The sequence below is a fragment of the Sturnira hondurensis genome, unplaced genomic scaffold, assembly GCF_014824575.4.
Source record: "Sturnira hondurensis isolate 20B ecotype Veracruz unplaced genomic scaffold, ASM1482457v3 Scaffold0025395, whole genome shotgun sequence".
In the NCBI taxonomy this organism is placed as follows: domain Eukaryota; kingdom Metazoa; phylum Chordata; class Mammalia; order Chiroptera; family Phyllostomidae; genus Sturnira; species Sturnira hondurensis.
In genome coordinates, this window is record NW_028098026.1 from 268,109 (window position 1) to 285,916 (window position 17,808).

General features: G+C 49.0%; 1 protein-coding gene and 1 long non-coding RNA gene across 2 annotated transcripts; both read left to right on the plus strand.

Annotated features, from left to right (window-relative positions):
* Positions 1 to 214: 214 nt before the first annotated feature.
* On the plus strand, positions 215 to 12,514 carry FXYD5 (FXYD domain containing ion transport regulator 5). Its single transcript, XM_037039661.1, is given in 10 exon segments — positions 215 to 262; positions 265 to 363; positions 1,089 to 1,149; positions 3,155 to 3,235; positions 4,016 to 4,060; positions 5,565 to 5,648; positions 8,482 to 8,574; positions 9,819 to 9,848; positions 9,927 to 10,001; positions 12,177 to 12,514. Coding segments are annotated over 10 exon segments (651 nt in total). The 5' UTR covers positions 215 to 229; the 3' UTR covers positions 12,227 to 12,514.
* Positions 10,014 to 11,406, plus strand: LOC118982542 (uncharacterized). The gene is made up of 2 exons (XR_005065565.1): positions 10,014 to 10,147; positions 10,192 to 11,406. It is a non-coding gene; the product is annotated as an uncharacterized LOC118982542 (long non-coding RNA).
* Positions 12,515 to 17,808: the final 5,294 nt, after the last annotated feature.

Consider the following 17,808-nt stretch of genomic DNA (forward strand, 5'->3'; position numbering starts at 1 on the left):
CACTTGGCCCTTCCTTCTCCTACCCCAGAAGCCCTCATAGACCCCTTCCCCTCCCCTTCTCTCCGACCCCCTTCGCAAAGAAGACCCACCCAACCAAGACCTGCCTGCCACGGGCAGGGTGGCTGGAGGTCACTGCCCTGCTTCTCGCTCCTGCTCCCCCATCACCCTTGGCGTCTACCCCCTTCCTGCTCCTACACCGGGCTCTTGAAGCCAGGAAACCCAAGAGGAAATGACTGAGTCGGTCTGGGTCCCCGCCCGCCCGCCCTCCTGCCCGCGCTCTCCTGGCCACACCCTCCGCCTGGGCGCAGCTGCGGCAGCTGCCCTCTATCCACGAGGCTGCCTGCTCGGACCCCCAGCTCGGACGTAAGTCTCTCCTCCGACCCTTCTCCGCTCTCTCCCCGCGGCCCAGGTCCCCCAGGTCCCGAGCCCTGATGGGTAAAGACTGGTCTCAGCGGATCCTCTCTGCCCCCATCCTTGCTTCCTTCTCGGCTCGCTTTGCGTTATAGCCATCGCGGGCTGTCCTGCTTCTCTCCCTCCTGCCTCGCTCTCCCCAACTCTCCCCTATTCCTCCACGGCCACTCCTCCCCAGATCGGCCCGGCATCCAGTTCTGTTGTCCCTGCAGTGAGGTCCTGACATCAGTCACTTTTTCCTCTGAGATCAGGAGCACATTACTCACTCTTCCTTTTCCCCTTCCTTGCTGACTCCTCCACTTGGGGACAGCCCCAGAAGGATAGAGGAGGCCACAGCACCTATTCCTGTGCCCCACACCCTTCTTGGTGGCCATCAGGGTCAGTGTGGGTGGGGCAAGTGCTTCTCTGCCTCCCGGGTGTCAGGGTGCAGTGGCTGCTACTGGAAGTCGTTTGGTCTGACATGTCTTGTTTTTTTGGGGGCGGGGGCTACAGAGGCTAGAGGGGAGTGGCGGCTGGGAAGCCTCACTTCTGAGACGCTCTTGTTAGCCCTGGGAGGGGGTCCTTGAAGGCAGAGATACCTGCTCAGGTGGGGGAAGGGGCCGGCAGGATCCCTGGGGGCTGCCCTGGACCTGCCTCGCTAACATCACTGCCGACCTCAACTTCTGCTCTCCCCATAGATGTCGCCCTCTGGTCCCCTGTGTCTCCTCATCATTGTTGGCCTGATTCTCACTGTCAGAGGTAAGGCCTGGCCCTTTTCTCCACCCTGCTTCAGGGCCCGAGCTCTAACCTGAGTGCACTGGCCTGGGTCCTCAGCCCCACCCCCGACTGAGTTGGTACCAGGAAGTGGGGGTCCTGAGGAAGGGGCCGCTATCACAGCATTTTTCGGACACCTCAGAGCTGGGTGGCTGCTTCCAACAAGTCTAGCCAGAGCCTACCCTGCTGAGCAGCCTCCATTTCACTTCCAAGAAGCACTGAGTTTGATTTGGCGGAGAGATTGGTGTCCGTTTTCCACTCAGCAGCCAGGAACCCTGGGGTCCCAGCAGAGCAGCTCTCTGGATGTCTAGGTGATGCACATTTGGGCAAAGGGGGTGAGCCGGGGCCAGTCCAAGAGCTGGAGACGTCTCCCTTTGCTTGGGAAATGCTCCGTGGAGACAATAGCTATGGTGGCATTGACAGGTGCTTTCTACACGGCAGTGTGTGGAAGCTGGCCTTGGGTTCAGCTTTACTGTATTACGCATATTGTCCTGCCTGTGATACAACGAGGAAACAGGCTCAGCTAAGGGAAATGCCTGTGCCAGAGGCTAGTGAGTGAAGGGGCTGGAATCCAATCATCGTGCCTGTCCCTGGAACCCCAGCCTACTTTCCCCCGACTGTCCCATTTCTCTTAGATAAAATGATTGTCATGTATTCCTTCAGGCATTCAACAAGTATTCGTTGATCGGCTACTATGTGCCAGATCTTATTTCATACACGGTAGAAACAGCAATGTTTAAAATAGGAGCTCACATTCCACTTCAGAAAGAGAGAAAACAAATAACCCATCGGTAAATTATATAGACTGCGGGATGGTGATATGTGTTATGGAGAAAATAGAGGAGAGGAATGAGGGTTGTTTAAATAGGGTGGTCAGAGAAGACCTCACTAGGAGGCAGACACTTGGAAATGAGGGAATGAGCCAAGCAGGTGTCTGGGTGATGAGCGAGTCTGGTGAGTGTAAGGACCAGCAGGCAGGCCAGGTGGTTTGGTTGGGGGGAACAAGGGGAAGGGTGGGAAAGGAGAGGTCAGAGAGGTGACGGGGGGTGGTCCAGATGGAGGGGGGACTTATAAACAGGGTGAGGATTTTGGCTTTTCCAAGTGAAAGGGGCAGCCAGGGGAGGCTCTGAGCCAGCCAGGCCACAATCTGTCTCAGGTGTCCACAGGCTTCTTCCTCTGCTGTGCCCGGGGAGCAGACTGTGGGGGCAGGACAGGAGCAGGAGACCAGGGAGGAGGTGGCTGTGGTGTCCAGGAGGGAGAGGATGGAGGCTGGGCCAGGCCGAGGCAGTGGCCCTATCCAGCACTGACTGCATGTTAAACTGTGGAGGAGGCTTTCCCCCCTCCATCTCATTTCACCCTCTTTACAGCCCTCAGTAGAGTCAATTATCCTCGCTTTGCAGTTGAGGCAACCGAGGCTCAGAATAGGGTCTTTATTTGCTCTAGGTCATACAGCAAGGAAGGTGTTGGGAAGAGGGCCCTGGCTGACTCTAGTGCCTGGGCTAAACCATCTCCCATTCCACAAGGATGGGCAAGGAAAGGTGGCTGGAGGAAGGGTGCTGGGGCATTCGCGTTTCTTTTTTTTTTAATTTAAGATTTTATTTATTTATTTTTAGAGAGATGGGAAGGGAAGGAGAAAGAGAGGGAATGAAACATCAATGTGTGGTTGCCTCTCCTGCCCTGCTACTGGGGACCTGGCCCACAACCCAGGCATGTGCTCTGACTGGGAATTGAACCGGTGATGCTTTGGTTTGCAGGCCCATGCTCCATCCACTGAGCCACACCAGTCAGGGCTGCTCTAGCATTTCTTAAAACACTTCCAGGATCATGGGTTGAAACCGACAAATCTGATCAATCCAACAGCTGTGTGCTGTTCCACCTGCAGAAGGACCTCTGGAATTACCACCCAAGGTTCCAGGAGGGAGGCAGGGATGCAGGTTGATGAGAGGGGGGTCGAAGGCTCTTCCCTGCCTTCTCATTCTTGATTTCTCAGGACAGACATCGGAGGAGGCCACATCCATTTCTCCAGCAGGCACAACCACTGAGAACATCCATGCCGTGACTCAAACCCCAGGTGAGGAAAGAGGGACAGGTCTGGAAAGTTCCTGTCATTGCAAGTAACCATGGCAACAAAAATCTCAAGCTGGACCAAACAGAAATTTTTGAATTTGTGTAACTGAAAGCTCAAGGATAGATCTTCAGGCGTGGCTTGATCTAGGTTCTTAAATGATGCTATCAGGAACCTATTCTCATCTCTTGGTTCTGTTTTCTCTGTGTTGGCTTCATTCTCAGGCAGATTCTCTTCTTATAGTGCCAACAGGGCATCTAGACACCTGGGGCTTTCATTACCTGCTAAGAATCTGAAGGATAGAGAGTTTCCCTTTCCTTAATCCAGCAAATGTCCCACTCAATGACTGTGGGTCATTGACCAGGCTCAGACCACATGCCCACCAGTGAGCTTATGCCTACCAGTAAGCTTATCATTGTGGTGACAGGCACAGAAAACTGATTAGCCAGATCTGGGTCTCCTGTTCAACTTCCAGCAGAGGTGGTGCCAGTCCCAAGGAACTAAGTAGACCAAGAATCAGGAAAGGATGGTTCCCCAAAGGAAGTTTTGGGGCTCTTACCAGGGGTAGGTGGATACTGAGAAGAGGAATGGGTATCTGTGGGAGGTCAGGGCCTGAGGCAGGGGAGATGCTGGCATTGCATTTAGGCAATGAGGAAGTGGCTGGGTTAATGAACTCATTTCCATGACATCAAAATTGAGTTGCTATGGAAGTCCCCTTATACTGCCCACCATTCATGGACCTTCTTTATACCTTTTCTCTCTTCTCCCTCTGTTTCTGAACTTCAGATACAGTTCACCCAGAACTCCAGACATCAACCCTGCAGGCTAGTGGTAAGTGGGGCAGTGGTGTGGGGGCAGGTGGGCCTGGGACAGACATGTTCCCCTTTTCCTCTGACACCCTGGGATTTTGGTTGCCCATTTCAGTCCCCCAACTCTGAATACCCTGGTTTAATTTGTGATGGAACAGCCAACTCCACTCACTTCTTTAAAAAAATCTTTTGGGCCCTGGCTGGTGTAGCTCAGTGGATTGAGCGCGGGCCTATGAACCACACGATCATGGTTCGATTCCCAGTCAGGGCACGTGCCTGGGTTGCAGGCCAGTACCCAGCAGGGGACTCATGAGAGGCAACCACACATTGATATTTCTCTCTCCTTCTCTCCTTCCCTTACCCTCTAAAGATAAATAAATAAAATATTTAAAAAAATCTTTTGGAATCATGAAAAATACCATGCATGTAAAAAGTATAAATACCATAAATGTACAACTTAGCAAATTATTCTGCATTTAACCCCTGTATAATCATGACCAGGTCAAGGAATACAGCTTTGCAAACACCCCACACATTTCTCACAGGCCAACTCCATGTAGCGCTCACTTTAATTTCTTTAGTTTTCCTTTTTTGAACTTTCAAACCATGTAACTTTTTCTCGTAGTCCCATGCAATTCAAAAGGTGCTCCTCAGTTTTTTCCATTAATGTTTAATGATACAGTAGTGCATAAACACATTCTCCTCATAAATAATAAAAATGTGGTAGGGCAAGACAAAATCCCTTTGTTCGCTCCTCATCCTTGTTTTGTCCCCCATTTCTGGGAGACTCCGTCTGCTGGCAATGGGTTGGGGAATGAGACTGCACTGTGTGTGTGTCACCTGGAAGAACTGTGCTGACTGGGAGGTGTATTCGTGTGAGTTTAAGAATATTTAATGACTATCATTCTGCAACTGGCTTCCTGCCTTGCCCCCTCCCAGTGAAATAATGTATGGAAGCTCTCCCACATTCCCACAGAGACACCGATCTTGTTTTTTTTTTTTTTCAGTGCTGTGTTCTCCACAGGGTGCCTGCACGCAGTTAATGAAGCCGTGCATACCTTGATGAGCACCTTGGTTGCTTATATCACTCTGGTTCCAAATGTTTTACCCTTGATCACTCATTCACTTCTCACACAAACCCTGTGAGGTAGAAATGATCATTACCTCCGCCTTACAGATAGGGACATGGAAGCTCACAGTAACTTGCCCAAGGTGTCAAAGCATGTCAGTGACATGGCTGGGATCAGGGCGCAAGAGCCTGACTCCAGAGCCCTGCTTTTGTCTACAACACTGTGGGGTCAAGGACACGAACACTAACATTTGTTTTCGAGGCTGCACCAATTTGCCCGGCCACCTGCAGTATGTGAGTCCCCCACCCCATCCCCACAGTACCACTTGGCTAATGAACGTCTCTGACTTGTGCCAGTGAGATCCGGGGGAGAGGGCCCCTTGCTGCTCCGTGGATCTGTGTGTTGCTGGCTCACTTGTTTCTTATCCTCCCTTCCTTGCTCTTCTGACCTCAATAGAAGTACCAGCAATCCAGACGGAGACCCAGACACAGCACCTGACAGGAGTGGATGTGCTTCTAACCACAGCTCCGGGGATGGAAGGTAGGGCCTAGCAGTAGAACAGTGACATACAAGTTTTGTTTAATTCTCTATCTAGGTCAGCATTCCCCTAAGGACGTTTCTCAGGGCACCCGTTTGGGGAATTGTTAATACATCTTCCAAAAAAATTTTTTTTTGGTTTGCAGCCAAAGGTGTTTGTGAAACTCTGAGATAAAGTTAGACATGTTTCTTTCTGGTGAGATTTATCAGTGTCTTAATAAGTTTATTTGCAGCAAGTGTCCCCAAGAGGGGAATCTAGTTTGCAACATTTTCCAAACCTGATAGGCTCAGGACCCTCTGTTGTTCGGGTTCCTTCATGGGGCTGGTACCTAGAAACGTGGCTGCAGATGTTTTTGTTGTGTATGTCTTTATGTTAGAGCAGGAGCTTTTCAACTGCAAAATACAGAAAACCCAACTTAAAAAGAAAATCTGATTGGCTGTATGTGTTCTGTAAAGTCCAGAGTTACCAATTTCAGGCATGGCTGGATCAAGGAGCTCAAGTCATCATAACAGACTTACTCCTTCTCCCTGTGGTCTTCATTCTCAAGTGGCTTTTCCCTCTTGGTGGCAAAGATGGTCCTGGAGTTCTAAGTTAAGGTCACAAGCTCATCAGCTAGAGCCACATCTCTTTCTCAACATCTGCAGCCCCAGGTATAGCACTGGCTTTCACATGTCCACGTATGACCAATGGCAAGCTGGGAAATTGACTGCTCTGATTGGTGAGGTCTGAGTCTTGTCCCCTGACCCTGAGGCTGGAAAACCTCTCAGCCCTGTCTGAACTTCACACACTAAGAGTCAGGGAAGAGGTGGTTCTCCTTAAAACCAGTGTTATCAGAGGTGTGAGGAGGGGAGCTGAGCCCAGATGAAGGTGGCTTCTAACGTCTTCGTGATGCTCTGTATTTGAGGATCAGCCCCTGCTGGAAAGTACTGCAGCTTGAGCCACTACTGGGCTGAGATACATCCACAGAGTGCAGTCTGGGCTCTGTGTAGGAGCACCACCTCTAAGGTCACGCCATTCCCCTATGGCAATTTTTATAACTGTTACGATTTTCCAGTGATTGCAGTAAAATACCTCATTCTGACAGAATCTGTCAATTAAAACAGTTTTGTGACAGATGGAAATAAAGGGTCCTGGGGACTTCTCCAAGTAGGGGCGAGGGTCGGGGTGGGCAACTCTGTCCACAATTCCCGATTGAGAAAATATCTTCACATCTCTGATTCACTCGCTCCAAGTCCTTGCTGACATGACTTACTATGTGTTGTTCCATACTCCTGGTTATATGCAACAGAGATTCAGTTGGGCTGACAAGTCCTGGAGCCGAATTGTAAAAGCACTGCTGAGCCTCAGGGTGGCCCAGAGCCTGAGCGCAAAAGCCTCCAACACCTCTCTCCCTCCATCTTTCTTTCTCTTATGCTGGATCTTCTATCTTGTGAGGAAATGGCTCCTATCATCTGCTGGCTAGAGCTTCCCAAGCTTCCCCTAGCTTCCACTCAGAATCCCTGCTTGGAATTTGCAAGGTCCCAGGGAAAAGTGAGACTGGGTCACATGCTTCCTCTTGTGGCCTGCATTACAGTGGGAGAACAAGAGAGACGAGGGAACTTGGAGCTGCACCCTCACTTCTCTGTCCCCCACCAACTCAAGAAAGGGAAAGCTGTTCCCAAAAGAATGGAGGAGTGAGTGCCAAGTAAATAGTAACAGCCAACATTAGTTGAGAGTTTGCTTGGTGCTGGACACTGTGCTAAGTTTTCATGCATTCACTCAATGCTCACAACCACCCTATGTGGTGGGAACTACCTTAACCCCATTTTACAGGGAAGGAGCTGAAGCCTGAGAGGGTACTCTGCTGGCCCTAGGCCACAGCCCTAGGGGGCAGAACTAGCCCAGGCTCTTCAGTGCCGGGTGCCTGAGCACCACATGCTGCCCAGGCTATCCTCTACGTTTTCTGTAATCCTGCCTCTGTTTCTGCTGTAGATCTTGCCTACCACTGGGCAAGGCTTTCCCGACCATGTCAGAATCCTTGGCCAATGGTTCATGTTTTTGGAGGTGAGGTGCTGAGATTGGCTATCAGACAGCAACAGCCACTTCACTGAAGGCACTTCTCAGGGCCAGAGGGGCAGATCTTGGGGCGGGGGGGGGCATCAATTTTTTTAAGAGAGAGGAACCCTCTGTTATTTTTGGCCTGGGAGCAGAGGAGGTATTCAAACTGTTTTATAAGAAGTGCCTCTAATGCTCTGTAACAGGGCCAGGGTCCTGGAGGCGCCCAGCCTGGCTAGGACAGACGTCATCCTTTACTTCCTGGACTAGGGGTCAGTCCACAGGGTCCCAGAAAAGGGGTCAGGAGGTCGAGGCAACTGGTTTTATCCAAGGAGTGTGGGCTTACTTCAATATACCCATTCCTGCCATTCCTTACTGGCTTCAGGGTTTAGGGTAGGGGANGAGAGGAATCCTCTGTTATTTTTGGCCTGGGAGCAGAGGAGGTATTCAAACTGTTTTATAAGAAGTGCCTCTAATGCTCTGTAACAGGGCCAGGGTCCTGGAGGTGCCCAGCCTGGCTAGGACAGACGTCATCCTTTACTTCCTGGACTAGGGGTCAGTCCACAGGGTCCCAGAAAAGGGGTCAGGAGGTCGAGGCAACTGGTTTTATCCAAGGAGTGTGGGCTTACTTCAATATATCCATTCCTGCCATTCCTTACTGGCTTCAGGGTTTAGGGTAGGGGATACCCGCTCCTGCCCGCTGAATATGTAGATGTGGGAGGGGGTTTCTCCCAAATACAGACCTTAATCGATGCCCCTTGTTTCCCTCCATGGCTCACTGCTGCCCTCCACCATCTCTAGCCACTGACCCTGCTGATCCCACTAAAGGCACCGCATCCTCCAAGCAGTCTCCGCACCAGGACTTCACGACAGACCCTGCCCTCAGGACAATGGGTCAGTAACTCCCCAGATTGGAAACGAGCTGTTTCCGGTTCACTGTGTGTTTCTAGCACCCAGAACACTGCCCAGCACAGAATAGTCCTCAGTAAACGTTGTTGGGTGAATACATCACTTCAAGGCTGGCAGAGGGTGGGCAGAATGCAGAAGGTAGACATACAATAAGTATCTGAATAGATAAATGAATACATAAATGAATGCTGCACACGAACCACTCCAAACCTCAGTAACTCAAAATGGGAACCATTCATTTAGTTCTTGAGGGCTAAACCTGAGTCTGCAGTTTGGAAGTCTGGGCTCAGCGGGCTGGTTCTTCTGCTCTCTCCTGGAGTTGTCATCTGAGATCCTCTTGGGGGTCAGCAAGGAGCTGTTTCTAGAGGCACCATGATTCTTCTCCTTGTGGTTCTGTCTTCCACTTCCTGACCAGCCAACCCCAATGAACAGGTAGAAATGATATGCCCATGTGTCACATTCATTCATTCACTCGTTCATTCAGTAATTCATTAAATAGGTATTTATTGAGCACTCACCTATGTGCCAGGCACTGTTCTATGTGCCAGGCTCGCAGCAGTGAATGAGACAGCAAAAATATCTGTCCTCATGGAGCAGACATTCCAGTGCAGGGAGAGAAACAATAAATAATAACCATGTTGAGCCCTGGCTGGTGTAGCTCAGTGGATTGAGCGTGGGCCTGTGAACCACAGGAATCGTGGTTCGATTCCCAGTCAGGGCACATGCCTAGGTTGCAGGTCAGTTCCCAGCAGGGGACTCATGAGAGGCAACCATACGTTGATATTTCTCTCCTTCTCTCCTTCCCTTACCCTCTAAAGATAAATAAATAAAATCTTTATAAAAAAATAACCATGTTGATTATATGTCATGTGGTTTTAAAGTTCTATCAAGAAAAATATAACAGGGTTGGGCTGACAGAGTGACTGGGCAGGATTTTTGTAAAGGGCCAGGAAGACCTCTCTGAGGAGGAGTTGAAGGGGAAACCATGAAGATATCCGGGGAAGGGCTCTGGGCAGAGGAAGCAGCCAGTGCCAAGGCCATGGGCTGAGAGTGGTCTGGCAGGTCACAGGTGACTGAGCCAGATTGTGTGCCATGTGAGGACTTGGGGTTTTCTTCTAGGTGCCGCAATGCTGAGACACAGCTGTCCCTTCTCCCTGACCCTGTCATTCACTGATTTGCTCCACAAACCTTTGCTGAACTTTGACTTGCGCCCTGTCTCTCCCCTATAGGTTCAAGTGAGGATGACCCCTTCTCCTACGGTAAGTTACCCATGGAGGATGCGGGGGGAAGAAGGGTGAAGGTCTTCTCACCGCACCTCTCCATTTTTCTCTCTGCAGACGTGGCCACTCTCCGGAAACAGGGGCTGTTGGTTGCCGCCGTGCTGTTCATCACAGGCATTGTCATCCTCACCAGTGAGGATGGGTGTCGGGCAGGAGGGGCACCAAGATGGGGAGGGAGGGAGCCTTGGTGCCCACTCTGACCCGGGGTGGGGGGTTAGCTTCGTGAAGGCCTCTGTGTGAGGCGTATCCCTTAGTTTCGTAGCATACAAACCATCACAGTGGCATTCATTTACCTAGCTCTCAGGGGCAACCATTTACCTAGGAATTCAGTGGCAACCATTTACCTAGCTCTCAATTCTGCGGTTTGAAAATATAGGCTGGGTTTAGCTGGTTGGCTCTTCAGGACGCAGCTGGACACATCTGAGGTCCACCTCTAGTCAGGCACCTTAGCTCTTCTCCTCGTTGGCCTGGGCTTGTTCACATGGTGGCAGCAGGATAACCGGATGGTGCAGCCTCCAAGGACTAGCGGCAGTGGAGGGCTGTGATCACACCTGCCTGAAGGGGCGAGGGGATTAATGGCTGTGCTGGGACATGGTGAGAGATAGAACCACTGGAGAGGTTTGCAGCCACTGTGTCATTGTAACCCAGCCAGGAGGACGCAGGGTGGAGGGGACTCAACAGGTAATAAACCTCTCTCTCTCCCCTCCTTCCCTCTTTTCTACCACTGGTGTCTGCTGGCCAATGACCAAGCAGAGGGCAAGGGGCTGAGACTGTAGCCTCTCGGGTCAGCCTCCCAAGACTCAGCAGCATAAGGGGCAGGGAGCAGAGGGAGACTCACAAGCAGAGAAACTAATCTTTAAAAAAGTTTTTAAAATGCTGCACACTAAATAGAACATGGAGGCCACCAGTTTGCAAGCTCTCAGTGAAGCTGTGTAACCCATACCAAGTTTCATTACTTCTCTTGTCCAACTTCCCCATCTGGAAAATGGGCCTAGCCACAGCTTTTCAGTCTTAGGGTGGGAGGCAGAACACTGACAATAATAAAAAGAGATGGTTAATGCATGCTTGAACCTCATTGAATCAGGGGTCAAGCAACATGTATTTACTGATCCTGACTTGGTGCCTGGCCCTAGTCTCTCCTCTGTAGGAAGAGTGAGGCTTAGAGAGCTGAGGGGTTTTCCCAAGGTCACATAGCACATTAAGAATCAGGAAAGGACTGGACTCAGCTCTGTGTGAGGATAGAGCCCGAATGTTCGTTCTGGGGCCATAAACTGTTCCAAAGACAAATATCTGTGGGCACCTAGTCTGTGCCCGGCCTGTGCCATGATGCTGGTCCCACCCTCGGGGAGCTCACATCTCAACGGGGGAAGACAACAAAGAGGGAAATGCACTAACGAGCAGAGTGAATATAGAGAAAAGTAATAAAGTAACCGCGAGGAAAATGAAGCCACATGACATGACTGAGAGGGACAGGGAGAGGCACTTCCTCTGAAGAGGTAGAATTGAAAGTGATGCCTGAGGATGAGAAAGATGATTTCAAAAACCCAAACAGAGTGTAGGTAGAGGAAGGAGCCCTAGACGCAGTGTTGAGCTGAGCATGTGACAATAGCTGGAAAGAGCGGGGCGGGGGGGGGGGGGGGGCGGGGGCGGGGATCAGGGAAACAAGGATGCTTGCCAGGAGTACCCTTCATCTTCTAAAGTCCTCTCTCCTTCACTGCAGTCCAGTCTCCTGGCCTCCCTGCCCACCTGTCCCTTCCTACCGCAGGGCCTCTGCACTGACTGTTTACTCTGCTTGGAATACCCTTCCTCCAGAGGTCCACGTGGCCCCCTCTCACCTCTTCCAGGTCTTCTGCCTCCTTCCTGTTTTTGTCTTCATAGTGCTTACCGCCATCTAACTTATGACCATCCGTACAGTTGACTTAGTTATTTAATTGCTGGTCTCCCCTACTAGAAAGTCAGCTTTACTAGAGCAAGGCTTTTAGTAACTGTTGTTCTTGGCTGTGTCTGCGGTACCTAAACCAGTGTCTGGCACATAGTAGGTGCCCAATAAACATTTGTGGCACGAATACATAATGCACAAGTTAGGAAGGTTTCCACATCGCTCCTCTGTGTGGGGGGGAAGATCCTTCCATGCGCCCTGCACTGGCTCTTCTTCTGCTACCCGCCTCTCACCCCTTGCTCAGAGTCGCCTTGGCACTCCCCGAGCAGCAAAGTTGATAGGCCTTGTCCTCCCGCATCCAGAATGCTCCCCCCACACAGGAATCCACATCTTCCAGTTCATGATGGGATCATTTCCTTCATCCACAGGTGGCAAGTGTAGGCAGTTGCCCCGATTATGCAGGAATCATAACAGCTGAGCCCATCAGAAGTGGGGGCCAATGACCTGATGGGCACCAGAGACCAAGCCGCCACCAGCTCACCATGCCCACCTCCTCCCTCCCCTCTCAGAGCCTACAGAGTACTCCCTAAAGCCCAGCCTGAGAGGGAAGACACAGGAGGAGCCAAAGCCAGGGCTGACGGCCTGAGCCCCCCTACCTTCCCAGCTCTGCCTGCCCTGAAGGCTGTGTAGCTCCCCAGGCACTGCCCTACCACACTGACCATTCTGTTCAGCAAATAAGTAAAGCACTGTAATCTTTGTCTCATGATCTGTGATCATTCATGACTGAGGGTGGGAGAAAGTAGCAGAGACTGGGGAGAGGCTCCTGGAGAACTGAAGTGAGAGGGTCACACACTCAGACACCAAGGCAAGAGATATAGTGAATGCAGCTGGCCTGGGGTGAAAGGGGAGGGATTGGGGGAAGGGCTGCAGGGACCCTGGTCAGTGCTGGATTTTGCTCGTGGACACTTGAGGCACCTGTTGCCATAGGCACAGAGCCTGGTGTCCAATGTCAGCTCACCCCTAACATTGGGCAGCAAGTGCAAGGGAGGTCCCACACCCATGGTGGACCCCTTTTCCTGACACCCCAAATCTCTCCAACATGCACACACATGAGTTTATCCACACCCAGCCTTTATCCCCACCAAGAAGACCACATGGCCCTGGAGTGGGCTCAGAGCTGTTTGGGTGGGGAATCCTGTGTCCCAGTTTCCCAGAGCACAGTTAAGAAGAGCACGGGCTTCAGTGAGCCCTCCTTGAAGGCTCTTGGGTTCTGCAGCTCGTGAGGAGGGGCTCAGGCAGAAGAGGCCAGAGCGGGCCCTCTGAATCCCAGGGCTTGGGGAAGAGGCCTCTACCCGGGCTGAAGGGTCATCGTGCCAAAGTAACGAGACAAGGTCCTGTTCACAGGTGCTCGTGTAAAAAATATTTCACAAACGTCAGGTCACACCTATGCATGGATTACAAAATCAGTTTGGTGGACTATGAGTAGCGTCAGAAAAAGAAAAAGAGAAGTAATAAATACAAAACAAAATATCAGTGTATCAAACAATATAAATATATGTATATTTCCTCCTCTTAATTTTTGCCAGCATTTCATTCTGCCTGTATTATTATTATTATTAACTTTTATTTTAACAAATCAACTCCCTTATTAACTTAAATACATTTATTTTAAAAGATGTTATCATGTATAGAAAAACCCGCACTGCCTCATATAAATAAAACATAACCAGAAAGATAAATCCAATGAAGACAAATACATTTATTGTATGTAATATGTATTATAAATATGTGGAATATATTCTGTATTATATATACATAAATTATGAATAATATACAATATATGCATTATATATATTGTATGTGATACACATATGCATGTAGGGAGAATACTAAAAATATTTTTGGTTGGCACCCACCACCTACTAATCAGAACAGATGCCTAAATAATCAGGAGGGAATTTCTTTCTTATGTATATAATAGTATATATTACATATACACACACCTATATAAGGTCAATTCACTTTTTAATTTAAATACATTTATTTTAAAAGTTACAGTCATATGGAAAACCAGTACTGCTTGATGTGAATAGAAGATAGACATTAAGATAAACCCAGTAAGCCCTGGCTGGTGTGGCTCAGTGGATTGAGTGCCAGCCTACAAACCAAAGGGTTGCTGGTTTGATTCCCAGTCAGGGCACACGCCTGGGTTGTGGGCCAGGTGCTCAGTAGGGGGCGCTTGACAGGCAGCCATACACTGATGTTTCTCTCCCTCACTTTTTCCCTCCCTTCCCCTCTCTGTAAAAATAAATAAAATCTCTAAAGAAAAAAGATAAACCCAATAAAAATAAATAAGAAAAAGGATTAATTGCATTCTAGCTGGAAACTGAGTTGTTGGCTGAGGGCTCTGAGTGGGAGACCAGAGTCTGCCTGCTCTGTTGCAGGAGACCAGCGATTGTCTGCCCAAAGACATTGCAGAATTTGGAAGGCCCAAGACCACTCTCACTTGTGCCACCAACTGCGAGTTTGTCTCTAAGGCCACCCTGACGTTCAATAATTCACTGGAAGGACTCACAACTCATAGAACAAATGGAAAGCCATTATATTCAGCTTAGAGTTTATTACAGTGAAAAGAACCAGATTAGAATCAGCCAAAAAAGAAAGACATGTGGGCAGAGTCCAGGAAAGTTCCAAACACAAAGCTTCCAATTGTCTTCTTCCAGCGGACCCGTGGACGGTGCTACCTCTGGCAACAATGCGTGNGTTCAATAATTCACTGGAAGGACTCACAACTCATAGAATGAATGGAAAGCCATTATATTCAGCTTAGAGTTTATTACAGTGAAAAGAACCAGATTAGAATCAGCCAAAAAAGAAAGACATGTGGGCAGAGTCCAGGAAAGTTCCAAACACAAAGCTTCCAATTGTCTTCTTCCAGCGGACCCGTGGACGGTGCTACCTCTGGCAACAATGCGTGACAACATGAATTCAAGGCATGAATACTGCCAATGAGATAAGCTCCTGCAAGCCTTGGTGACCAGAGCTTTTACAGGAGCTCAGTCCCAAAGACATCACTGATCACCCACACGGTCACCTTAGTTTTCAGCCCCTTTGGAGATTGAGCTAGTACCTGTGGCCCAAAGACCCCACCATCAGTCCCATGGTTAGAAACTATTGGGGGTGACCCAAGTCCCCCAGGTAAAGAAAGACACTCTTCAGAGACAGGACATTCCAGGGCCTTACTTTCAGGAGCTAAGGGCAAAAGCCAGACTTTTGGGGGGTAAGGTTAATTTTTACTTACACAGAGGCCCCCCTTCTTCATGTCATTTGATGGCTGAAAAGATAGTCAAAAGTGATATACTCTTTTATGCTGGGAGTCAATGTGAGGCAGTATTATTTGGGGCCCCAAACCATCTCATGGGCCACCCCTGCGGCACAGCCTGCTCTCGACGATTCACCAGCCCGGGAGAACACCTGACCACCTCGGGAGCCGGGAAGGGCAATGCTGACCCACTGCACAAATCATCGGTGGACTGGCACTCTGCTTCCATTCAGCCTTCACCCCGTTCCCCATGGGGTAGAGGTAAAAAAGCGAACCCTATGTTTCCTTGATGCCCCCAAGATGGAGTCCTGGATGCAGATTCAGCTCTGCTAAGTAGAGATCCTGCTACGAGATGCAGAAGGCCCCAAAGGAGCATCTTTCTGCCGAGTTGGCTATTTTTTCTGCTTGCCAGTATATTTATGAAGGTAATGAGATTTGGGGTCACACCATTGCTGCGTCCATTCACTACCCTGTGAGCATTAAGAGGCAGTTATGTACACAGACGCACAAAGAATATCTAAAGGGCCAATAAGCACACGAAAAGATGCTCCATATCATTAGTCATCATTAAAAAGTAAATGAAAACCAGAACGAGACTCTATCACACACACAAAACTGTTCAAATTAAAAAAAACTAACAGTACCAAGTGTTGAAAAGGATATAGAGCAAGTGGAATTTTCATTGCTGTAAGTTGGTACAATCACTTTAGAAAACTGTCAGCTTTTCCTTAAAAGGTAAAAGTACACTTCACATAGCCCTGGCTGGTGTAGCTCAGTGGATTGAGCGCAGGCCTGTGAACCAGACGATCGCAGTTCGATTCCCAGTCAGGGCACATGCCTGGTTGCAGGCCAGTTCCCAGCAGGGGACTCACGAGAGGCAACCATACATTGATATTTCTCTCCCTCTCTCCTTCCCTTCCTCTCTAAAGATAAATAAATAAAATCTTAATAAATAAATAAAGTACACTTAACATATGACCCAGCAATTTAACTCGTAGATATCCATCCAAGAGAAAGGAAAGCAGATGTCAACACAACAACTTGCACACGAACGTTTGTAGCAGCAATATTTATAAAAGCAAAAAAACTGAGTGCAACCCTAAAAGTGCATCAGAATAGGCGCGTGGATACCAACTGTGGCATATGCGTGCAGTGGAACGCTGCTCAGCAATAATGAGGAGGAACTTCTGGCGCACACAACACATAAATGAATCTCAAAAGCTTTATCTTGAATAAAAGGAGCCAGATACAAAAGAGCTCAGACTGTATAACTTCACCTGTATGAAGCTCTGGAATAAGCAAAACTCACTGACAGTGATAGAGGTAAGAATAACAGTTGCCTCTACTATTATACTCTCTCTACTAGGGGGGCGGGGCTTGACTTGACTGAGAAGGTGCAGGAGGGAATGTCCTTGAAAGATTGAAATGTTGTGTATCCCGACAGTGGTACAGATCACAGGAATGTATATATTGCTCAGAGCTGACTGAAGTATACACTTAAGAGCTGTGTACTTTGTAAATAAGGCTGCAGTGAACACAGGGATGAATATATTCTTTTGAGTTAACATTTTGGGTTTCTTCAGATATATTCCCAGAAGTGGAATCCCTGGGTCATAAGGCAATTCCATTTTTATTTTTTTGAGGTATTATAGAATTGTACACCTGAAACCTACATAATTTTATTAACCAATTCACCCCCCAAAATTCAATAAAAAGGGAAAAATCGGTGTACTTTACTATATATTAGTATATAGAAGTCGTGGGTAATCTGAGGACCTTGTAGCAACTGGCATCAGAATTGTTGGGGGCAGTCTTGTGGGACTGAGCCCCTAACCTATGGGGTCTGCACTAACTCTGAGTCAGATTGAATTGTAGGACACCCGGCTGGTATCACAGAGAATTGCTTGGTGTGGAGAAAACACCCTACACATTCACCATCAGAACTGTGAGTGTGGTAGTTGTGTGTAAGGATGAAGGAGAGACATGGGAGGAATGAGGTTTTCTTGCAGTCATGTTCTGGAAATCGTTGGCAAAGTCTCAGTCTAGGGCCCACTCAACTAGGCTTTCCAAATAGCTTGTCAGCCACTAATTCCCCATATCGAGACAGCCCATTTCTGCTTAAAATTGACAGTCATAAGTAACCTCAGACTCTCAGTGGTTTACAACAACAAAGGTTTGTTACTCACACTGCATGTTCATCATGGGTCAGCTGGGAGCAATGTTGCGGCCTAAGCTGATGGAGAAGTCTCAATGAGAAACACTTCTGCTTATCGCCGACAAAAAGAAAAGAGAATGAGGTGAGACACATAGTAGTACCTGTAGCCTCTGCCAGGAAGGGACACACATCATTTCTGCTCACCTCTCATTGGCCAAAGCAAATCCCAAGGCCATATTTGAGTTCAAGAGGGCAGGAAACTACAATCTTCTGGATATCGGTGAACAGCACTCCAGCTCACCACAGAGGGAATGTCTAATCTCACGTAGTAGGGATTCTGGAAGCAGACACTGTATTCAACGGCAAGAGACTTAAGCCAGAAACAAGAGTGGCTTAGAGGTGATTTATTTCTTTCTCACATAACAGAACTCTGAAGTGTATAGCCCAAGGCTGGGGAAGGGGTTCCTTGATGTCATAAGGGATCAGGTTTCCTACGACGAACTGCTCTGCCGTCCTTGGCATGTGGCTCTAATTCCAAAATCATGATGTGGCTGCAGGAGCCTCAGCCTTCATGTCACACTTC